Genomic DNA, 25957 nt, shown 5'->3' on the forward strand with positions numbered 1-25957 from the left:
TTTACATGTTGTTATTTTCTTTTTGTTTCTTGTAAACAAAATACAGAAGTCACATAGCTATATATACCTGATTTTAATGTTGATGTAATACATTTCATCGAGAGAAAAAAAGATACTCATACGGAACTCTTATTTGACAACGTAAGAATACACTCACCTGGTATTTGACAAAACCGGAAGCACAATATATTATTTATAAACAATTAATCATGTAATAAAACATTACCATATTATAAAATAATTATTTCAGGTAATTGGCTCAGGACCATGACACAGAGCTCGACATACACAACTACATTAAAGCCTTAGAAATTAACGAGTTTATTACAATTGTAAAATTAGAAGCGGCCTTCTTCTTCAAACTACCGGGTCATTTCTGTCTTTATTGTTGCCTTCACGTGTCTCCTTTTTTATATCTAATCCTTGCTTCATTGAGTTAGAAGTAAGATTGAGACCAAGATGTTTTATATTATCTCGTTCCTTTTATAGGAGTGTCGAATGACCAAAGTCAAGATGCAGTGATGAAATTTTAAAACAAATTGTATAATGAATTAATAGTGTTAACATAAAATATTGACAGATCCACCAATAAATAAACCAGATAATTACAACGTGTCACCAAGATATAGCTAATCCACCAATATCATACAAAAAGTGAAATTCCAAGATTTTGATACAATTATTTCAAACATTCTTTCGTATAAACAATTCTAAATTTAGAAGATCCGGAAAATAATTACATAATGTAACGTTTCCTTCATTATACACCACTGAAAGGGATATTTATGAGACTTGTGTCGGTATCCCAGAAGATTTCTTTCCCGTAACATTAAACATACCAATTTTATTCAACAAAACAGATTATTAACAAAATATTGAATTAATTGCGAGTGAAATTATCATTCACCGAAATAAATAATTTTTCTCTTTGTAATTATCACGAACATTGCATAAGATAATCGTTGTTATTATCACCATGAAGACTATTTTGAAGTCGGATTACAAAAACAGCTACTATAAAAATGTAATTCCATTCGAAAAGCCACACACAGTAACAACATACTGTACCATATTTCTACTCCAGTTTACAACGTAGGTAGCTGAAGGATATCCGTGAAAATGTTCACGCTATAAGATATGAGAAGATTGAACAAATGACATGGGTAGCTATTTTACATAGAAAAAAACCCAGTAACGATCAAATATGGATAATATAAATGGACAAGTTACATGGATAATAATACACTCATACTGACCGGCAACCTTTCGGTATACAGGCATATTAACGGATGGACACTGATTTGAACAGAATACCTACAATAATTTATGAAAAATGTCATTAAAAATCATACAGTTCATTCGATTTACACACATACAAAAGAATCCTTATCTAAATAAATTTTAAGATTCCGAAATGATGTTTTCCGTACTCTATTTTGGTTGCTTTGTATCGTCCAGAATTCTATTACATTGACAGTAGTATCCGGACACAACCCGTAACCTTAGATATCTCCCTGGTTGAGCTGCGGATCAATGAGGCATTATTTGGTCTCTAGGAAAATCTCGCTATGGTATGTTCTTTCAGTGCATCCAGAAGTCCTTAAATGATAAAAATGGCAATAATTTTGTTTTCAATCAAGAATTTACACATTAGAATGTGTGAATGCAGTGGTAAGACTCTATCTTACATCATATTAAAGAAGTTTGATATGATAACGTTAAAGACTTGGCCAAAGTCAATAATTATAGACATATCTGTCTATCAATGTTATTGAATATCATTTTAGCACTTCATAATTGTTGCACGGTTCTGTTTTGTACAGAATATTTGTAATGTAGATTAAAACGAAACATCAAGACTCATTTCAGGAATACTGATTGGAGCAAAGCTTTAATAGTTTGTGTTTAAGATTTTTTTTCAGTATTTCGGTGCATGCTGTTATAGAGATTGAAATATAAACAAGTATACAAATGTGATTATCTGGTGCAATTCATATACAAAAAAAATCAGTCGTTATAAACTCAGGCTTTCTTCTCTCATACATTCAATAAAACAGGGTAATTCATCATGTACTCGGCGTTAATAAATTCCATGTATAAATACATATATATACAAAAAATACCGATAACAGTTGAAAGAATTCCTGAAGTAAACAAGGGATATCAACAGACAACAGGAAACCACAAATATGATAATAAATTAACAGCCAGTGGTTGAAATGTATCAATTATCAATGATATTCTTCAGAATAAAAATAAATACATGACAAAATAGTCATGGGAGGCCAGTTCACTGATTCACGCCTACCACCATCATTCTTACCGGTTGTCATAAAGAACAGAATATTTCCCGTGTTAACCTAGATACTGACATTTAACCTACAGGAACCGACGCGTGAGCATGGGTCCTGTCTACACCTATCTAAATACATATATCAAACTGACGTTCCTGATCCAAAGTTGTGTGTACGGCGTATAAAGTTTGAGAAACAATGAACAAAATCTGCTCTTTTGCCAGAGTTCACACTTTCATTTCACTAGAGATTCACACTAATTGACTTAGGATGAAGAATAACTAGCCATATTCCTACCAGTGGCGTGCTGTGTTGGCCAGGAAGTTGAGAACACAAGTCATGATGTATTGTCATTTTTGTGTTCTTGGGCAAGATACTCTATGCAAATTTATCTTAGTAGCTTGCGAACGGCCTCCCGCATGATGTTCAGAAGACCCCCATCTCAAAGTGGTCCTGGCTATTCATCGGACCATAAACAAACAAGTAACGCAACCCGAAGGATAAAAGAGAAATGGACACATAAATGTTGTCGTAAAAGGGTAGCTAATGTTGTCAACACCTAACATAAAACATCCAAAACAATAAAATGTCACTTTCTCAGCATTTTACGCATTCGTCTCTAAACGTGCCGCCAACATTGCAACCCAAGTTATCAGCACAGTTATGTCAATCTTTACACTAGATGTGAAGAAATTTACAAATTTGCACACCATAGCCCAACAAACACAATTATCATCATTATTATTTGAATTTCCAAAATCTTCAAATCAGATAACGTCCTGCACATATAAAATTTTACACTGTGGATGAAATTAAATATCTGAACTAGTATCCAAAAACAACCATTACCCATTTCTTCTCTTAGCTCAAACACGTTTCTCTATTTAGGGTGCATGCAAATAAATCACTATTTACATAATATCACACCATTCATTTCTATGCATAGACTCATCGTGATGACATGTTCTGGTATCCAAGACTGTGCGTTGATCACATTGAGAAGATCGCACTTTCCAATGAAAAACCCAAGGTTGTAGTTTGAGTAAAGACGTTAATCGTCAGTCAGTACTAAATTTGATAATGGAAAAGTATGCCATCGTCATTTCCGCAGCTTGTGTCGATCACACAGCTTCAGGACACACATTTCCAATATCCGATTGTTTTGTCAAAACCACGTGACCCGTAAGGAACCGTGTAAGTTAACGAGTAGATGTAGATTAATCAGTCACAAAATATTTGTAATGTACCGCGCCATCATATTAGTTGGACTAGACTATCATTTCCATCTCATGACGTATCAAATGACGCATCACAAGCGACACGTCCAATCCTGAGGCAAAGTTTTTGTTGATGGAGATCGTCATATTGATATCGACGTCACCATGGAAACTACGTCAACGGATACTTGGTACACATCAGCTTGACGAATTCTGCAAGAAATTACAATATGGCATTGAAGATTATATTCTCATATCAAAGAAACAAAGAAACAAAGGAATGGATTTGTGGGAATACATGTTTTGTTAATATATGCTTTAGGGCGTTGCAATTGACATTCTAAATTCGTCCGGAAAAAAAATGCTTTCTATATTCTCATAATTGTTAATATCAGTTTGCAGATAATTGTATATCAATTAATTTGCATATTCAAATTAATTTTAAAAAGACAGAAAATCATCTTTCTTGGGAGATGCGTGCTGTGCAAGAACTTTATGGAACAAGTACTTCAAATCAAAATGTCTCTTCTAGCAAAAAATATTAATTTTTACTCATTTCCTGTTAATACGAGATGTTAACCTTGGTGTCAATTTAAATAAGAAAACTTTTATCGTGTACATTAAAGAAATACAAAACAAATTGTCATTAAACAAAACAGTTAATCCAATGTCGAAGGAAACATGATGTAATTTGAGACATTTTCTCATTTCTTGTAGGTATTAACATAACGAATACATCTTTTGTGACATGTACGGCTTTCTCTATACCTAAGTACACAGCTGTGTGATACACGTGCAGCTCATTACTCCGCGTGCTGCTAGTGGGCCTTAACATCAGTTGCTGAACTGATGGATAACGACCTGTACAAATATCTACGAAGCCAGTAATATACCTTTATGTAATATAGATACAATTTTCAATCTCTTCTTTATAAACATGTACCAGGATCGGCATACTGTTTACATATATATTTAACACCAGAATCACATAAACATATACAAGTATGTTGACTATTTATATAGTTCTTACACGCACTGACTTTTCGATTAATGACACCAGTTCGGCGAAGGTCTTTGACCCCCTACTCATGCTGCTCTGTTTTATGGTGTATCGAACATTTCCGTTGGTATACCTATGTCAAATTCTATATAAAGATCATCATGACACAAAGACAATGGGGAGACGTTGATATGTGTACATTTATGTAATACCCTACCTACGTTTTTAATTGATATTAAAGGCGTTGACTTTTCCGGAACAACCTGTCGTTTCTCCTTATACTTTTCCAGGAGTCTCCCTGTAAATTTGTATTTAGCTTATTTTCATTATTTTTTATTGAATTGAGTTTGAATTATGGTTACGATGACAAGTTGGTATGTTCTTGCTTTCGTGGTCAACATGACATCCGAAAAACTAATAATAACACATGTACCTTCATAATTCATTCTCCCATCAAAGTCTACGTCAACCTCTCGTATCATTTCCTCTACTTCTTCTTGTGTAAGCTTCTCTCCAAGGTTCATCATACAAAGCCGCAGTTCCTCTGCGTCTATGTAGCCATTCCCGTCTCTGTCAAACATTTTAAAGGCCTCACGCAGCGCCCTTTCGTGGTCTTCGTCATCAATGTCACGACTCATGACAACGTCCAGAAAACTTTCAAAGTCAACAGAACCGGTATCTGAAATTCAAACAATGAAATATCCTCTTGTGTTAAAGGTGTAGCTACATTTCGTAAATTAAATGGGCTTCCTTATTCTTGTCTATCAATAGACACACGAATGTCTTCAATATTCTCTCTTTATTACATGGAACAAACTTGTTGTAAATACTGCTTTCTCTGCAAAAGATTCAGATTCAATTCTAGATATTGGTCTTTTGTTATCGGTAACTTTACTACAGCAAATAATTTAGTGGTACGTGGAGTTGTGTATGAGGTGTTAAATATAGAGATATGGGATGGGAGTGGTTCATAAACACTGCATAATTCAAGCAGTGCCATTAAAATTGACAAATAACAGACATGCATATTATATTTATGTTTTTCACCTGGTTAGAAAGAAAATCGGGATTAAGGCAAACAGTGAAACACTGTTTTGTGGCACATTGACAAAACGAAGCTGTCAGAATACACTTATAAAAACCAAAGCAGAGCCAAGTCATGGAAATGATTCCAAGTTAAATGAGAGTCTGGCAAAACTTCCCCTTAACATTTACATGTGTACCATATAGCGTGTACTGCTTCAATGCTTCGTCCTAGAAAATTATTACTACTAAGATTACTAGCATGTAACGGTAATACACAAATTAATTCTTCTTTCCGACTTTTACTTCTTTTATAGATTAATGAGCAGTTAAGTAACCCTGGTTTATGCGTTTTAAAGCTACCCCGCATAAAATGCATCAGGTGAATTGTCGTTGAAGTTAATTTGAAAGGAAATAGGTGTACCAAGAACACTAATGCCTTAGCTGAACCATTATACCAAGATAACCAACTTCGTGCACATTGAAAACTGGCGTGTTAGATTGATATCAGCTATTTCTACATTTATACTTCATAAACTAAATAGCGTCGGTTCTAAATTTAGAGACTACATACAAGAAACACATCTGATAGACCGGTTTACATTGCTGGGGCATTAGACTGGCTCCAGAGACGGTGTTGTAAAGAGTTTGTCAATAGGAGAAGAACCTATGCACAAGTTACTAAATGCAGATTTTTGAATCCACTTAATTACGATTTTACATTTAACATGCGAAAGGATATTTTCACGTTAATTTTTTTATCAAAACAGTGCCAAAAAGCTGTGAATTTCCTCCCGAACTATTGGTGCACTCTGAGGTACTTGGACATATACTTTAATATAAAAGTCAAATCCAGCTGGAGTTATCGGAAAATCTAAAGATCTGGATGTTGTCATAACCATGATGAATAATACAGACGCATCTCCTATCTAGAGACGCCATCACAACACTTTATGTTATTATTAGACTTTAACAGTACGAGAGGTACTTAAATGAATATGAGATCTTGACAGCTTTTCTACGAGAAAATAACGCCCATCTGAATATTTTGACGTCTCGAATAAGACGGTATATTCCGATTTGAGTGAACACTGCAATCGAAGTGACGACTTACCAGATGTCTGGCTTAAATAAAGAAAAATTATATAAATGCCATACCTTTACTACATCTTTACAAAGCCCAGTCAGTTTTTAGCATAGTAGCATAAAGGCAGTTAGTTTCCATCGGTTTTTAAAGCATGGTTATCTTATAAATTATAAATACTGATCTATGTCAGGTTAACTGGGTAACATAAACGCATAGTCAGGTTTCAAATATCCAAATAAATGATCCTTAAGTTTTGTCCAATAGTGTAAAATTGAAGTAAGATGATATTAAATCTGGAGGTTTTTGCCTCCTTATCAACGTGTTAAACAAACAAGGGTTTTTATCAATTTATAATCAATCTGAAATTATGTATTTTTGGTGGCACCTACACTAGTTTCACATTGTAGATATCAATATTGAATACTTGGTGTCTAGCCGTATTTACAATATAATCCCTTCTCTCTTAATTGGCAGTCATACTGATTATGGAGTAGTATGAAGCCATGTGGAGAAATGAACGTATTCTTCCAGTCAATCCCTCTATTTCCTCTTTTCTATCTCCTACATTATCTGATTACTCATTGCATTATTCTTTCATTGACGGTGTACCGACTTTTGACATTCTGATGGGTTGTCTAACAGGTTCTGTTCCGTGACAGGTGTTAGATGACAAGATCTGATTATTGCTGTTTAGTCGTATTTAAAATGAAATTTCCTTTTGTCTTAAACACCCTTAACATGTCCATTAAACTTGTACTTTCAAACATTATCGATGCCTCCATATTTAAATAAATGACAATGTAGATTGGTAAATATGCGATCTCTCATATGTTGTCAGGTTCAAATTATATAAAAGAACAATGTTATTGAACTTTGATTTCTCTGAGAAATTGATACAAGTATCCTCTTTACGGAACATAATCCGTATTTTTTTTCGACTAAGAATCCGGAAAAAAATTTATATAACCAAGTGAGTAATTTGATTCGGAGAATCAGATATAAAAGTGAGGTAGAAATCCAATCGAACCGGAACAATAGATATTTAGACGTGCCAATTGATCCAGTTCGATCAGCTCTACTGTTATTGAAATTACATTATCACAACATTCCAACCATTCAAAACCTCTAAGAGAAAAAAACCCAGCACTTACAATAACAAATAATTATAGATATAAACCACGGTCACGTCTACAACCATAAAAACCCGTTATGAAGTTATCTAAACGAAAATCATAACAAATGTCTTTTTCATCATCAAAACATCTCGCCAACTGTCAAAAAAGATGATTCTTCCTTCCAGCACATCTATCCCGTAAGTTTACCAGAACAATTAGAGTAAACTTTCATCGTACTCGTGAGTTTCAAACCTGGAGAGTCCAGTCAAAATAGGCATTTAAAAAGCTGACAATAATAGGCCAGAGAGTCCAATCAAAACAGGCATTTAAAAAGCTGACAATAATGGGCCAGAGAGTCCAGTCAAAATAGGCATTTAAAAAGCTGACAATAATGGGCCAGAGAGCCCAATCAAAACAGGCATTTAAAAAGCTGACAATAATGGGCCAGAGAGCCCAATCAAAACAGGCATTTAAAAAGCTGACAATAATGGGCCAGAGAGCCCAGTCAAAATAGGCATTTAAAAAGCTGACAATAATAGGCCAGAGAGCCCAATCAAAACAGGCATTTAAAAAGCTGACAATAATGGGCCAGAGAGCCCAATCAAAACAAGCATTTAAAAAGCTGACAATAATGGGCCAGAGAGCCCAATCAAAACAGGCATTTAAAAAGCTGACAATAATGGGCCAGAGAGCCCAATCAAAACAAGCATTTAAAAAGCTGACAATAATGGGCCAGAGAGCCCAATCAAAACAGGCATTTAAAAAGCTCACAATAATGGGCCAGAGAGCCCAATCAAAACAGGCATTTAAAAAGCTGACAATAATAGGCCAGAGAGCCCAATCAAAATAAGCATTTAAAAAGCTGACAATAATGGGCCAGAGAGCCCAATCAAAACAGGCATTTAAAAAGCTGACAATAATGGGCCAGAGAGCCCAATCAAAACAAGCATTTAAAAAGCTGACAATAATGGGCCAGAGAGCCCAATCAAAACAGGCATTTAAAAAGCTGACAATAATGGGCCAGAGAGCCCAATCAAAACAGGCATTTAAAAAGCTGACAATAATAGGCCAGAGAGCCCAATCAAAATAAGCATTTAAAAAGCTGACAATAATGGGCCAGAGAGCCCAGTCAAAACAGGCATTTAAAAAGCTGACAATGATGGGCCAGAGAGCCCAGTCAAAACAGGCATTTAAAAAGCTGACAATAATGGGCCAGAGAGTCCAATCAAAACAGGCATTTAAAAAGCTAACAATAATGGGCCAGAGAGTCCAATCAAAACAGGCATTTAAAAAGCTGACAATAATGGGCCAGAGAGCCCAGTCAAAACAGGCATTTAAAAAGCTGACAATAATGGGGTATCTTAGTTATATTTATGTTTCGTTAGTAAAATTACGTAACAGCTATCTTGGGCATGCATATTGCATTCATTCGCTTTCTTAATAAATGACACCCGTCAATGTTAATGTTCGGTGTTTAAACATTTTTTTTAGTTTTCTAATTACACGAGGGAAAGCATTCTTTGATCATACGCCTTGACCTTCATAATTACTTTTAAACACAGTTTACCACCTGGAGATGTTTCAATCCTCCAGTGTTTCTGCTAAGTAAATGTTCACGACCACATCGTATTTCTTACATTCCTAGTCCCTCCAGAGTTAACATTAAAGCGTCACTGAACCAAATACATGTCTTACCTTCAGAATCAATCTCGTCAATCATCTCTTGCATCTCGATCTCTGTAGGGTTATGTCCCAGCGCTCGCAGTACCGCACCCAACTTCTGTGTGGAGATGATTCCGTCATGGTCCTTGTCGTACATGTTAAATGCCTCTTTGTATTCTGTCAGAAAAATAATATCGTTGAAGTATTAAAAACATATACAGATCAAGTGCAAAAAATGTCCTCAAGGTAATCACATGCAGACCTTACCAGGAGTTCCATATTCAGATGTCTACACAAACCATTATTCATATCTCAAAATAAAATACGGATTTTGATGAGAATGGCTGAAAATAATTGTGAGTTAACGTAAATAAAATTGTATAACGAACATATAATTTGAATGTGTTTTGGGCTTTTTTTATCTTGTATGTTATCTTATTCCTTCTCTAGAGACAGTGCATACAGTAATTCTGACAAGAACTTTTAGGCATGTCATCAATCGTGCTTCATTTTAGTTATTATCGGCTTATGAATGGCTTTGAGAAATTATCCTCGAGCTAATAATAGGCGCTATGTCAAATATTAATTTCTTGTTGATTTATTTATTTATGTATTATTGTCTGGGTTTTTTTTGCTGGAATCGGGGTTCATTGGTTTGCGAATAAAACACTATTCCAATGCTGTAAAATAATGACACCGGAAATTTAAGGATTATAGTAGTATTCAAACGCTGTTGGACTAAATCCAAACTTTTACTGAAGTCGAAACTAATTGCTTATTGCATAACATACTCCAATGCCGTTCATCTGATTCCTCAATTTCCCACATTAGAGGTGTATATTAATACTTCAAACACATAGTCATAAAACTGCTTTATGGTTTGGATTTTACATCAGAAAATCAATACCAATGGAAGAAATATTTATGATTGCACAGCAGAAAACAAGGAGGGATTCCAAAAACGCATTACAGAGTATCTGAAATAAATGAAAATAGCAAACAGCATATTTTTACATATAAATTTCTCCACCCCATGTAGATGATTAAATTATCGTGATTCGCGGCAATGTAGCTACTTAGACATGCTGGGTAGTTAGACGAATGCTATACAAAACATTCATCTCTGGCAAGTGTTCCAGAAAACGCGTTCCCTAGTCGCCTCTTTTTATGTCATTATTGCTAACGTCGTTCGCTTAGTGTCGTGTTTTGACAATTGTTAAAAAACGAAGTGCTGTATTGCATAACCCTATCTAACCAATGTTCAACTACTCAGTGAAGGATGATAGGTGTTCCGAGAGTATTTGATGTATGGTTTTATTTAGCAGAAAGTTTTTTCTAAACACTTAGTCGGTGATCTAGTCAAAAAACATTTTAACACCACATCGTTAACATCAAACATTACGGGGAAAACATTTCTGTCAGATTCCTGTGCAAACAATTGCTCATTTGTGAATTACCTTCCCCGGAAAAACTTCAAAAATGGTTTGGGACCCCATTGTGGGCTTTCATTTCTGGAACTCCGCATTCCTCCCACGATGTTAAACAATATTCAAACGTTATTGAGTATCTTGCTCCAAAGTGATATTCAAAATAAAAACGAAAAACCGACAAAACAGCCAATAGAACGATAAGTCAAAGTCACATTTAATAAACCTAGGTGAAATAAAAACACACAAACACACAAAAACGTACTAGGAAAATGAAATAGTAAGCGCCTTCTGCATCGTCAACGTTACCCAACACGATTGGTCAAGTTCCCAAATGAGAACGCGGTTAATAACAAAGGAACAGGTATACTAATGAACAATGAAATCGCATAAGGAAATGAATATTTCCAAACGAAATCATTATGAAGAATGCAAAACGTTCCCATCATTTTCATCGAAATTCAGCTGTAGTAATAAAATCCACAGTGAAATTGTAAAGTTGTAGCTAAATCGTAATTGTGTATTGATTTTTAATGCAGAGTGCTTCCTGTTTTGCATTCCAAAGTGTAGAGCGTCGTTCGCAAACTAAATTAATGATAGTTACAGTAACAGTCGGTATCAGTGATGAAACTATTTTCTTAATCAGGCATTCCAGCATGTGACTTCCAAAAACTAACTTAAGATATTGATTGTATGAGGTAAACGTTCATTTTCTTGGATGTTGTCTCCCTAAAGGCACAACAGGTTTTGGTTTTATATCTAAAACCCTATCAACAGTTATGGTCATTTAAGGACGGCTGGAAATGTATATATTAAAACATAAAACACAATCATTATACTTGTATTTCTTTATCATTGCTGAATGTCACAAAGCAACAGCAAAAATTATCTAGTATTAGGTTAAGACAACCACTTTAAATGCAATGAAAGAAGAATATCTGAACTGCGAGATTGCGCAATAAAGCGTATATTGAAAGATAAACCAATATTGTTTTACTTCAGTCGTTTCATCCCATGTCGACTAGTTTTGTCATGTACGGAATTAGAGCCACGAACATGAAAGTCTTCATCGCCTGAAAATATTCCAGAAAACGCGTTCCCTGGTCGGCAACGTTTATTCAATTAATTCTGGCATTATTCGCTTGTTGTTACAAAAAATACAAAAAGAAAACGAAGTGTTGCGTTACATAACACTATCTTGTCGCTGTTCAACCACTTTGTAGGAGATCATAAGGTGTCCCATGAGAATGCGATGCATGGAAATACTTGGCAGGATGAGCAATTTCTTCAACACTTTGTTGGTGATCGTGTCAAACCAGAAATGTAATGTACTTCTTGTATCAAGATTATAACTTTCTTTTTATGACGTGAAAAAGTTGAGATCTCACTAAAGACAATATGAAATTCACTTTACTTGTTTCTAAATTATGAACAATATTGATTATGTCTACATGTTAGGACCAGAATCGAAAAGCAAAGACATGTCTGACTCTTTCACTACAACACCAGCAAAAGGGACAGCTGTCAACTAAACCGTATTGTTAGTGTGATCACTTATTTTCCCTAGCCGTGCATTTCCCTTTTCTAGATAATAAGATCTTTACAACCCAATATAGTTATAACAGTTTACAGTTGTTTTAATGTTTTAGAAGTTGGTTACAATATCACGATTCATGTGATAGATATCAATAATTTAAAACATGGGATTTCGAGTTATAAAGAACGATGAAGATTATGGATAGGTCTTATCACGACAATGTTCAGCTTAATGAGAAATTTGCTATTTTCCTCTGAAATCTGAAATTAGATACATCTTACATTAGGTCACCTATTGGTTTCGTTGTCATAGATCTTTTTCTTATTAGAAAGACAAAGATTTAAAGGCCGGTGTCGTCGTTGACGCAGGCTAACCTTTTGAAACCTCTGGTCTTAGCCTCTGTGCCCTCGATTTAAGACATTTTAGCTTCAAATAATTCTTTGTTGGTATATTGATTTGATTTGTTCTTTAGAAAAATAAATTCAAAACTTTTCCATACGAAATGCGTCTTACTTTTTACACATGTAATTTATCTTTCGATCTCATGGATAAATATCATTTTTTCATTGTGCGATATGAAGCTGGGCATGTTTAATGCTCGTTAGTTTGCCTGTTGGTGTAGCTGTATATCTTGTTCTCATTTGAGAACGTGACATTGCCTGTTTGGATTGACCAATATTAACATGGCGGATGGCGTCGATGAAGCAGAAGACGTTTACTCTTCTAGAACATCTGGTCTTATTCTTCTTGGTTTTTTTCATGAATCTCCGATTCGAGTTTTGATTACGATTATGTTTACATGTAGGTGATATTTTCTTGTTATCGAAAATACGAAGAAAAAACATAATAATAGATAGAATAGAAATGATGATAAAAAAAAAAAAACGTGAAGGAAGGAAAAGATGCTTTCTTACGAACGAAAAGTGGGAAAGGTGAAACTTGACCTTACATTTTGTAATAAGAATTGACTTTTCTTTGGAAAGTTCTACCTATCATAACGTACGAAAAAAAATTGTTTTTTTGCAATCATCTTAAAGTAAGAACAAATGAAAAACATGCAATTATACAGAAATGTATAGATGACTTCGATGGTGGTCTTAACAGGAGCCAACTTCTAAACAACAAAAGAAAATAGTAGGAGTCAATTTGTGCTTGCGTCATCAAATATATACAAACGAAGGATATACTTAGGAATCAATTATTTGTTTGGTAATTCTTTACAAATGTTTGTTTGGCGCTTAACATGAATCCAAACACTTTTCGTTAAATCATTAAGACAAGCGAAACCTACGTGTAAAGCACAACTTTAGTTTAAATTTTAATGTCGATCGACCCTTCTGTAACGTCATACTTTACAGGGCATGGTAATCCGTTTTGTTTTATATAACGTTCTACCTATATAATGTTTTGAAGTTTACATTTCATCTTGGCGTTTTAATGTTTCCTTCCTAATTACAAGACGAAGCGTAATTTGTATATCAATTAATGTTTATAAAACCAGTATATTAGATAAGGATAGAGAAACACGATTTTCGCTCAAAAGAGGTATAAACACAGATGTTGGTATTGTACATGTCGTACGACTTAGAAGCCAAAGATCATGATTATAAGCGATCATACAGAAGATTAAGGGTCATGATTCGAAATAAAAGTACTTTACAGCGTTCTTTTTGTTTTATCTTAATAAATATATATTTTAGATTCTAAATAGAATTGAATTGCTAAATACTGAAAAAGCCGGCCTGAGGTTAGGCTAAGTTTGTCTTTTTTGAAGCGAAACTTAGGTGTATTGTTGTATAATAGAGTGGTGCAAATAAAGGACAAGGTAGCATTATATTACAATACTGTCAGACATACGCATTGACTGGTAGAAACATCTGTGTTGCTCTGGAGAAACACGGTACTGAGAGATGAATATATGTAATAGCGGGGTACGGGACCTACTGGGTGTCGCTACACGGAATTCTTGGAACTGTACTTCAACTACAATGTCATTTCACGCCAGTGCCAGCAGTATAATCTATCATACATGTAATTTTGTAATTTCATTATGCACGTCAAATATATTTGTATCATATGTATTATGTTTTATAAGGGCTCAGCAGTTCATAAGTATATATCTATATGTGACCCTGGTAGTAAAAGTAATGTGATAACATTTGTGCTTATTGTCATTGTCAAAGAAGTCATTTAGTTTGATCCCGTAAAATCTTATGGGTCAGACTACCTTAAAACCTGATATCTCAGGGGGATTAGCGAAATTTATATCTACACTGTATGTGATATTACGTATGCAAGGTAAACTGGTGATATTACAATCAGGAACATTGGGAAATCATAGATAGTGAAAACGTACAATATGTATAAGTTCCACTTATATATATATATACACACACACTCATACATGTACCGACAACTCTAGCTAATAATGATACAGAGAATTGAAAATATAGGATTTGGTTTGAGTTGGTATCGTTTTAAATTGCTCGATATAACATAATTGTTTAAATCAATTAGAAATAATGTGACAGATATTATTTAAGCCTTAGACTTTCATCGACGTATATTCCAACTTTTGATGAAGAAAATGGTCTCATAACTTAAAAGATCAATCTTGAATCGAAACGAAGGGGCCGTTTATACTCTTGCAAACTTTTACTCCAACTACTAAATATCTAAAAATGAATCATAACGATTTGCTTATCCATTGCCAAACGGTCGTAAAACATGGTGTTTATATATACTTACATTAAGTTGAATAAATCATTTTTGCTGTCATTTTGCGATTATTTCATGCTGATATGACGCGTGATATCTTGTTATACTTGTCTGAGGAAGGTCATATTGGTTCATCTCACACGTCGCACGTAAAATTAAGTTATGTTGTACTAAACTGTTTACAAATATCTATTTTGGCTTGTTGGCTAGCATGTGTGATGATCAAATCATTAATACTGACTTCGATAACCAAGTATGACGACATTTATGTATCTATGAAAGTGGTTTCATAATTCATGTTGTAATTTGGTAAATCTGACGCTTGGTTTTATTGCCACGAGAAGAGACGTAGTATATATTATTGTTTTGATCGTGAAATCAGTACTTGTATCAATTATAACATTGCTTCCTTGTCCTGGCATTTGGCTCTGGCTACCACTGAGTCAGTAGTTACTTTACCGTTGTATATATCTGTATGTTAGACAACACGAATCGACTACTTGACACATGAACATATGTACTGTGTTCCAGGTAATAACAAGAACGGTACACATTTTTCGATGCGGACTAGCAGCTCCTGGCCCACACCAGATGGCGGATATGAACATCGTCATCATATATTAGACTGACAGGCAAGAAGGCTGGTGACGTTATAAAAACATACCGGGCAAGGATATACTAGTGCAGGAACACACATATAGAAAGTACTAACCATGACGTATAGGCAAATCTCTCAGAGAGTATATGAGAAGAGAAGAGAGGACAGGAGCAACGTTTTAACGTCTTCAATACTATAACAACAACAAGAAAAAACAACCTGTCAGCTTAATTGTAATCTAATATCAAATTCAGTAAAACCAGGGCAAAATAGGACCGCATTAGCAAGATACATACACTGTACTGATTTGCATATTCGAGTAGTACATACATTGTACTAATTGCATATTGGAGTAGTACATACATTGTACTAATTTGTTTATTGGAGTAGTACATACACTGTACTAATTTGTTTATTGGAATAGTTCATACATTGTACTAATTTGCATATTGGAGTAATTCATACACTGTACTAATTTGCATATTGAAGTAGTACATACACTGTTCTAATTTGTTCATTTGAGTAGTACATACACTGTACTAATTTGCATATTGAAGTAGTACATACACTGTACTAATTTGTTCATTTGAGTAGTACATACACTGTACTAATTTGTGTATTCAAGTAGTTCATACACTGTACTAATTTGAGTATTCGAGTAGAAATATTCAGCATGATGTAGATAGGAAAATGTTAAATGTAAGTAGGTAGTCTTATCATTACAACAAAATGAATGTTGATGAGTTGCAGGTTGCAGATTTAAAGGACTGTTTAAAACTGTTCGGCCGATGTGAGCGTCCTTACATCACCAGCATTCAATCTCGCATAGCTACAGAGTACACAGAATTTTATGACAGAAGAAGAGGTGTAACTAGTAGCGTGTATAAGAATATTTTCACATTCATCTGCTTCCACTTATGTTTGATGTATTGTTGTCAAGGATAATTAAAACTGCTCTAGAGCAGGTCTTTAGGCGTTTTCGTTATCTAATAAGTTCAATATCAATATTCTTGAACAGATATTAAATATCATATATTTTTGCTTATTCCACTGGTGTTTCCTTTTCAATAAACATTGAGCACTTTTTAAAGAAACGTGGCTATACTTGAATTCAACTTAGAACAGGTGTTATTTATAACGCTTAACATACGTTTGAGGTCCTAATTTTTGTGTACTCCTTTCAACGACGATTTGTAATTTTGTTCTGTCATGTGAGCCATTTGATTCTGATAAGTAATGATTCAGTATACACTGAACTATACAGTATACTTTGTTTATTCTTCGTTGTAAACTGTTTGTGTTTATGCTCTGGTATGCTGTGTTTGGGTTTGCTGTTTATTGCACTGAAGTATTTTCAAATATCTTGACATTTTATAAACGAAAATAATAAGAGAATACCAACATGTCAACATAATCAATATTCAAAAAAATATTTAATAAAACTAAAGGAAGTTATGACCAAAAGATTTACAAGGCGACTCCTTAAAAATAGGATCGGATGTTCCTGAAGAGTACGCGTCTTCTACTTCATCTACGATACCCGTCATGTAAATCCTGGTCAATCAAAATTAGAAATGTTACTCCCATTTCTAATATGATATACAACAACGAAGCCAACAGGTATACTAACGAGCAACAAGTACTTGCAATCTAATATCTCATAGGGAAAAATAATAAAAATCAAGCAAAATGACTAAAAGCATCGACAACATTCTTTTTCGTATAGAAAGTTATATTTTATCGAACATGTAGCTAAAATACGATCCTTCGATTTCTGTGCGCTGCTACATCATGCCAAAGAATTAGAACCTATAGTGTTGTTCGAAGGCATGTTTCATCACTGTGTTTTACCGCTGATTAGTAACTCATTTATCATCACTGCAGTGAATCATTAGTGACGGTGTGACTTTCCCAGTGATAAGGATTTCAAGTTCTTAAGCGAGGTTCTTTCAAGTCACCGCATTTTGAAATTCGCAGATTTTTATGTTCCGACGTAAATGAAGTGAAGGTTGAATAAGTGGGTTTTCTATCATATAGTTTTCGTTTACATTTCGTATTTCTTTGTTTATTTGTTTTTTTCTCCTAATTCAGGAATGAAAATAGTCTTATCAAATTATTCTTATCAGAAGATATCATAAAATGGTAGAAATCATACATATTCTGTCATTTACGGAAAACATTAATGATAATTAAAAGGAAGTCATTAAATATTATCAACATATTTAACATCATAATTAATGTAATATATGTCATCACAAATGACTGCGGTACATATCGCCTTTAATGTTGCTGACAATAGCAACTTATAAGACCTAGTTTGAAAACCGACCATCTTTAAATACTGATCACTTGTAGATATCAGATATATCTGTTAGGTTTGGTATGAGATAGATAGGTCAGAAGAAGAATGTGATAGGACTATTTTAGATTGACTAGTCCAACACATACCAGATATAATAGACAAGATCTGCACTACTTTGATGAACATATTTGTTGTGTCATACTTGATAAATCAATTCAAAGAATTTTTCTATCTATATGCCGGCATCTGTGTCGACAAATTTGAGTTTTCTCAGTGGCCGCCTAGATTTCAACACTTGAGGCCCCAAGCACCACTGACGAGCCCTAGAAGTGTGAAATCAGCTGTTAAGTGCAATTTCATGGCTGGAATGGGTTTTTTTTCTAAATTTAAAAGTAGCTATTCGTTTGTTAGTTTCTTGTTGAACCCTTTACATTATAAACACTGACGTCATATGGTTCATTAGTACAATAAATCGATTAGGTATGTGCATTTCAACTGTATTTACAAAGCAATAAACAAGCATTAGCAGGTGCATAACGAAAAAAGCATTGCTTACAAAGTAGAAACGTAATGCGAAGGAAAATGTGGAGGAGTTGACGGTAGTTCCCTATTGTTTCAGTTGATCTATTTGATCCTCGGTCACAACACAAAGTAGAGGGAAAAAGAAATTTAATATTCCATGATTAATGTGGAAAACAAATATTTTAATTGTAGAGTATATAATAATTTATGGTGTAACGTTTTGATAAGATTTATCATTAGTTTAAAAATCTGATTTTATCATTTCATTGTGGGGCGGTGGATTTGCCATCAATTAATACATCAAACAGAATAATTGAAACGTTATTTGTATAATTATACTTACATCAGTACATTACACGGGAAGCGTAATAAATTTGGTTGCATGGTTTGTCAATTGTTTTGCATAATACATCTGTTTTATCCTTCTAGGACTATAGGTGTATACCTCAAAATCAATTCAAAATAAAAATAAATTACTTGATTACTTTTAATTGCTTTTAATTGTCAAAACTATTTCCATTCTTAAGCGTTATATGAATGAGTATAGTTGAATAGTACAGAGATTGCGTACAATACTATGAGCGACCTAATTGGATGATGTGTTATAATATAAGCAATATCACAGCGTTACTCGTTTTATACTATATCCACAATCTATTGTTGGCCAGTTATTTCTTATATTCTTTTAAAGAATTCAAATAATAGCAGACGGCTTCTCTCGGCGATAGATCTTTTTTTAATACATTTATGTTTATCACTTTTTTCATATGCTGATTTTTACTGCATTGTACCGTCGTTTTTTCATATATTGCCTCTTCATGTTTGGAAGATTTCATACTACATAGCCCTTTCTGAAACGCAACACTTAAAAAATAAAGAGCTTCAACCTGTAAAATTTAACACAATATTACGTCAATAAACCGACCGAACCAATATTCTATTGATCAAAGAAACCGGCAGTTAATTGTGTACAGTATGTATAAATGTTATAATTACGTATGTTATACAAATGTGTTTATGATGCATGTACCATCCACAAAACTGACCGTTTACATTTATAATGATGCAACATTTTAATGCATGAATGGATATTAATGTTCATTTGTCAGTGTGAAACAACCACTGACTGTTGTTGTGCAAAGCAATTATCCCTTTGCGTGTAAGAATCCGCTTCCGGTTTACAATTGCAACAGTATGTCAAACGGTATGGGTTCACCATTGAATGGTTAGAGGAACAATATCAGGCTTGTTAGTACTAAGAGTGTACCTAAAAATAGCAAAAACATAGGGAGAAATCTATGGAAGGCATTCTAGTCAGTAATAGAAAACTTGGTTAAAGTAGGTATTGTCGACATAGAGTCTAGACTCAGATTTATATTGCGGAATATAATTGTGAAATTTCCAGTTTCAGATACATTTTCATATCAAGTCAGTAAATTAAGAATTTACTTTTTAAATTAAGGATATAAATATCGACTCTAAGAACATCAAAGTTTGAACTCTGTGAAGAATTTAAAAAAAAAACAGAATTAAAAAAAAAAAAAAATGCCAGACTGCAAAATTCAAAATGTGTTTTTGCAAATCACTTGTATATATATATTGATTTGAAAGCAAGATAAAGATCTGGTTACTGGTACAGAAAAAAATGAATGTGTGCAATTATATTCTTACCTTGTGGATCCACTCGAAACATGGTTGTTTGTTTATTCCAAGTAACACATGGACAAAATGAATAAAGACATATGAATCCCTGTTGCCTCAAAATAGAGAGAAAGATTTGAAACCTAACATAGCAACTTTGGTTCTAGAGCGCACATTGGTTTTCAATCCGCTGTGTAGAAGTGAACTATAGCCTCAGAAGCAGAGAACAGGAGCGTATATACAACTCTGCATAATTAGTTAGCCATTGTGTCTTTGATGTAACGACTTTCATGCCTGTATGTGTAATGGCGCTGTAGAGCCAAGAAATCTACCACCAATCCATCAAACAGAGAAGAGAGTGGCAGATAGAAAATGATCACATCACCACTGAAATCTTGGTGTGTTATTCTTAAAACTATCACTGAGAGACAGCGTATCACAAATAGAATTTCGCAAGTCTGTTTATGCGGTTTTTGCATTGTTTATTAAGAGCTGTCAAAACATTTATTTTTCATTCTTTTTACTTATTTGTGTTATATAGCAAATACCAAAAATGTGAAAAGCAATGTGATTGTAGCGTGGGTGTTAAATGCGTCATAGTTTACAGTTTTGTTCAATGACTTCAAATGTCCAAATTTGTTTTTGATTTGTAATTAATTCATACAAACGAATTCAAAAATCCAACACACTAAACAAATATCAAGCAATGTATATATATAAAAACTGAAACCCTCTAAAGTGCCACTTGCTTACATATTGCAAAAGTATGTTGTAATGTCCCTCATCGATATGAAATATAGGATCTTTAAAAAGTTTCTCTGCATTCCATGAAGAAACTTAATTTCTCGAGGATAAAACTTGCCGGTTGCCAAGCTTAGACCAGCTCAAAGGGATTATACTTGCAAATAAAGTAAATTCTCCTCGAATATTGTACTGTAGAGTAATGTTGTAAAACTATATAAGTAAAAGCCCTTAATAGTACAAACGTACTTCTCGGCGTTACACAGAGGAACCCGTTATAATGTCACCCGTTTTAGACATATCACTATTATAATACAATTCTAATATACAAAATGTAGTATCTCTTGTTTACAAACAGTAAAACCTCGCTGCAATGCCAGTCATTTATATATAGCAAATGCTCTGCTGTTGCTATTGTTCTTTTTTGACTTTCCTGAATCCCCTTAATTAAATTTGTTGGCAGTATAGAGAGGGTTTATTGTACAAAACGTTTTCTTTGATATACATACCATGAACTTTATCCTCTGTCAGCTGGCTCAGCTAAAAAGTAAAGAAAGGATGTAAGAAGCATATTAAACATAACTGAAGCAAAGTATTTTTTTTCAAAATAAATGAATTAAAATACAATGTAACGTTAAAGATTCTATCATCGCCTTAAAGGTGTTACAGGGTCATCTCCATCAGAGGCAAGTGATTTCTTAAACTGACAACACGAGGCTTGCCAATGGATTGTCAACTTAATAATCTTTATCTGGGTTCTGAGATCACCCCTATCTTTTCCTGAAGGGAAAAAACTCGTATACCTGCTATAACGTTATTTCAGCGCTTACAGGGCGCACCACTGCAATGAGACAATGATATCTCACTCCAGTAAAAGCTTTTATCTCCAGATAAAAAGGAAAAAAATATATCTCACTTCAACATAAATGTTGTTTATTTCATTTAAGCCAAACATACAGCGAATTCAGTAATAAATATATAGCATCGCATATCTTGTGAATATATGTTTTGGCAAAGAATGAATTCGCATCAAATGCAACGATAGAATTTAATGAATTATGACAACAACAAAAATGCTGAAAATTATATAAGTATTGTTGATCATGATAGAGGTCTAAAGTGAATTGAGTTGCTAACATTTCTTGAAAAATCCGGGAAATAATTGTACTAGTTACACAAGATGAATTGTTTTATTAAATGTTTGTCTACTAAAAAAGTAAGCGTGTGAAAAAGATAGGCAAGTCTTCTAAACCGAACCAAGGAACGTCAAGGTACTACGGTCTATACTGGACCGATAACCCAGGGTCTCTGCACTACATTGACCTTTCGAGTACATGTAACGCTTACATCCGATAGCGACCCACCGGATCCGAGCAAATATGATACTGGACAAATATACACTGACATTTGGACCAATTAATTAGATCCAGGAACCTACGTATTGTATAACCAGATGTAGTGTAGACAACAACGTCCTACGTCATCAGTGTTAATGGATTTCACACAGTATGTCATCTGCTCGCATGATAACGCTTTCAACAACACTGTCTGCCAATCAAAGACTTGACACATCATCAATAAGAAATTACTTATATTTTGTACTGACTTTTCGACAAAATTGCATTCATTTGACACAAAGCGTCAAGCAATCCGACTTTGTCATGCAATGTCGAGAACGAAATTGACTTCTTACAAAAATATCTACACTATAAAAAGTTCGTTAGCGTCGACTTTGCAAGTTTCTCCTAAAGACAAATTATGGAAAATACATAACTATTCTATGTATTACTTGACGAACATCACGCAAAGATGTGGCAGTGCACCAAAGGTGTAATTTTGGCGAATTTTCTGATCGCTTTAATGCTACGTCTGCTCGCTTTATTTGTTTATAGTGTCTACTTTGATTGGCATATTAGTGTTTCACGACATTTCAGCACGAGGATGTTAATACATAAATAGTAACATAACCACTTTTCACAAAATAAAAAAATATCTTAAGTATTGGTTTTCACATCGTAACTACGTAAGCGTTGAACTGTTACTAATTGTCATTCATAGGGAAATGAATGCCAACAGAATAAAGAGCAAATCCAAATGGGCTTCATGATGAAGCTGCCCTTACCAGTCGACATGATGCCATAGAAAGACAATTGCAATATTCCAATGCTTATATTTAATTTTTTACAATTTTCGGCTGATTATAAGAAAATTAATCTTAATTTGTTTTTGATTTTCCACAATCGCTTCCTATGCTTCAAAATTAAGTTACTTGGCATCACTGAGGAAACAGCTGTATGGTCAACTGTATCTAACTCAAAATTATCATAACGTTCTGTTCGGTTGTGTGTCTTTTGTCCAATCTGAAAGAAACTCGACAGAGCTTTTGTTATGTGATTTCAAAATCTGATAGTTGACAATCGACCAATATAGACAATGACATCTAGTTTCTCTCTTTTTGATGACATTTATCACAATATTTTTTCCTACTTTTCAATAATTAATTTTCGTGAGGATTTATTTTCGATGATTCTGTTGATATTCTTTATCCATAAATTCATGTGCTCACGAAACCATAAACATTTACATATACAATCAACATGAATTAATATCACAACTGTATTTCCTCTATACAATTTATCAATGGAATCGAATCGAATTAGTATTCTTCGAAAACTCCGCGAAATGTGATCTTCTCTTTACAGTATTTGGAATTCAATAACCAGCTGTTGCTATCATGACGAACCAAAATTCCTTCCTTTAGATATTCTCAAGAAAGACATTAATTGATTAAAGCTATTATGCTTCTTTGAATGTGTATCACCATGCGATTGGGTAAATAAATCCCTAGCATTCATACCGTACAGTAAGTGCTATGATCAACGTCATATAAATAGCGTAATTCAGATCTATATCCATTTTGTTTCTTTGACGTCGCACTTTCAATAAAGCAGACAATGGGAGTGACAATTTATCAAATACATAATAATTCACCATATATGGACATAAAATCCATTCATTCACAAAAAATTAGATACAGATCTCTTGAATATTCAAACACAAAATTTACTACTGCATACCAACAAGCAGGGGCCCACTGATTTTGCAGCCAGCAGTACCGTCAATGATAAATTTTCTTCAGGCAGATAATTTCAAATGCCAAATAAAATCAATTTTCATTTAATACCAGCAGTGAGGAAGAAAGAATTGATCAGGAGTAGTCAGTACTTTAAAATAATTTGCAAGTTAAATTGTACATTTTGGAAACAAAAATAAATTTCTAGAAACAATGTAAAAAAAGGCACACACATTTTTGTCGTTTTAAACTCAAAGTGCTCTACAGCATCATCCAAACACATACGATAAGAATACCAATGTAATTTAAATCGCAATGGTGTTTCCGGGGGAGACAGCATTCCTACGAAATACGAAACATTATCAAGAACTGCATAATATATGTCTTTTCGTGAAACGATTTCAACGAGATTGCGACTCCACATGGGACTGTAAATTCAATTGCAATTTACTGTAGATATTCGGTAGTGTTATGTATATGTCTTTTGTACTGAGATAATGTACACATCAAACCATACACATTGAAGTGCCGGAGTACTTATATCGATAAGCTGGTATATATAAATGTTTCTACACGCCGTACATTGCTTTTCCGCAGGGTTGTGATGTTAGTCCCGGACTCCTGATGGCCATTGACACACGCGTGAGGTGTAATTTACAAATACTTTAGAAACATATAGGGCACATCTGAATACAATATATGGTAGCTATATAAATATATCTTATCTGTTTGGATCATATGTAATGATCCAAGTTCAACTGCTAGCAGGTTATTCAATTGATACGTGCTTTAACAAATCAACCTTTCACTAGAAAAAAAATAAAGAAAAAAAGGGAAAAAAACACCAAACAAGCAGACAAACAAAAGCAAAAAACAAAAATCCAAACGAAAAAGAAAAACAAAACATGCATACAAAAAAACAAAATATTTTCCACATGAGATTTCATTTGAAGCTATGTTAATGTAAAATTGTTCGTGAATGGAACAGTCTGTTAGTTTTTATTCGCTTATACCAAAAGGATAAGTTTTATCATACTTTTCGTTATTTTCGAAAGATTTGAAACATCTTTTGCATTTGATCTAAATCTGTAACTAAAATATCATCGCATCACAACTACCATATGTCGGCTAGTGATATTATATATTTTATGTTCCGTATACTTAAAATCCATAGGAAAAATAGCACATACATTTACAAAACATGAATCTTAGTATCCAGGATACAGTGTACAGTATGAAGAAGGTTACCCATTCACGCCAAACTCAAAGTCACAACATGAAGTGTGAATCTCAGACAGCATGTTCATTACCTAGGGCAACGTACTACAAACCATACAATACTAAAGATACAAAGGATTCAGTCAAACTGGCTGTCCCTCCCACGTCCAACACACATCAGATGTTTGGACGTCGAGAGAAGCCGCGCGTGTATTTCGTGTCACTTGGACGTTCGCTCACCGGTATCAGGTCTCCATTGGAGTCCCGTCTGCATTGCTTCGACAACTTTGTGATAATAATCCTAAGATCCAACTCGGAAGATTCTGAGTCGTTTTTGGACATTTTAATTCCCGGCTGTCCCACTTTGACGGATCAATGATGTTCCTGACTCTTTGTCAGACTGATAAGTTTGATAAATCCAAGATGAGATAAGTTCTACTTGTAGTTACATCTGCTACATTCACACCGCCGAGTCCTCGCATATTGTCTCGCTGCAGTAACAGTACTTTCTGTGACGAATAGATATCATGTCTATCGAATACACAGGGACGATGACAGATATATATATACATATATATATATTACATATCCAATACGCATCACCTCTGTATACAAATTGTAAATCAGCTTTCCCGAAACACCATCGAAAACCACCTAGACGAATCGTTCCCGAAAAATATAAAAGTGTCGGTCATTGGGTAAAATCTCTATAGACGAGTTTTATCCGCAAAAGGAACATTAATAGTGGTTCAACATCTGGTCGTAAAAAAAGTGAGGCGGGT

The 25957-nt window shown here is 34.1% G+C and overlaps 1 protein-coding gene across 3 annotated transcripts; it reads right to left on the bottom strand.

The window, feature by feature from the left end:
- Nucleotides 1–56: 56 nt before the first annotated feature.
- On the bottom strand, nt 57–25957 carry LOC132543493 (neo-calmodulin-like). Of its 3 annotated transcripts, XM_060206999.1 has the most exons (5): nt 25416–25956; nt 21394–21424; nt 9432–9575; nt 4945–5190; nt 57–3724 (listed from the first exon to the last, which is right to left on the bottom strand). In XM_060206999.1, the coding sequence occupies exons 1-5, from the start codon at nt 25515–25517 to the stop codon at nt 3684–3686; spliced, it is 564 nt and encodes a 187-aa protein (XP_060062982.1). In that variant the 5' UTR covers nt 25518–25956; the 3' UTR covers nt 57–3683. The 3 variants fall into 3 exon arrangements, with proteins under 3 accessions (XP_060062982.1, XP_060062983.1, XP_060062984.1); XM_060207000.1 differs by lacking the exon at nt 21394–21424 and having other exon boundaries at nt 25416–25957; XM_060207001.1 differs by lacking the exons at nt 21394–21424; nt 25416–25956 and adding an exon at nt 20174–20257.

This window comes from Ylistrum balloti, unplaced genomic scaffold (assembly GCF_031769215.1).
Source record: "Ylistrum balloti isolate Yb309-2 unplaced genomic scaffold, AGI_CSIRO_Ybal_v1 Utg369758, whole genome shotgun sequence".
Classification (NCBI taxonomy): domain Eukaryota; kingdom Metazoa; phylum Mollusca; class Bivalvia; order Pectinida; family Pectinidae; genus Ylistrum; species Ylistrum balloti.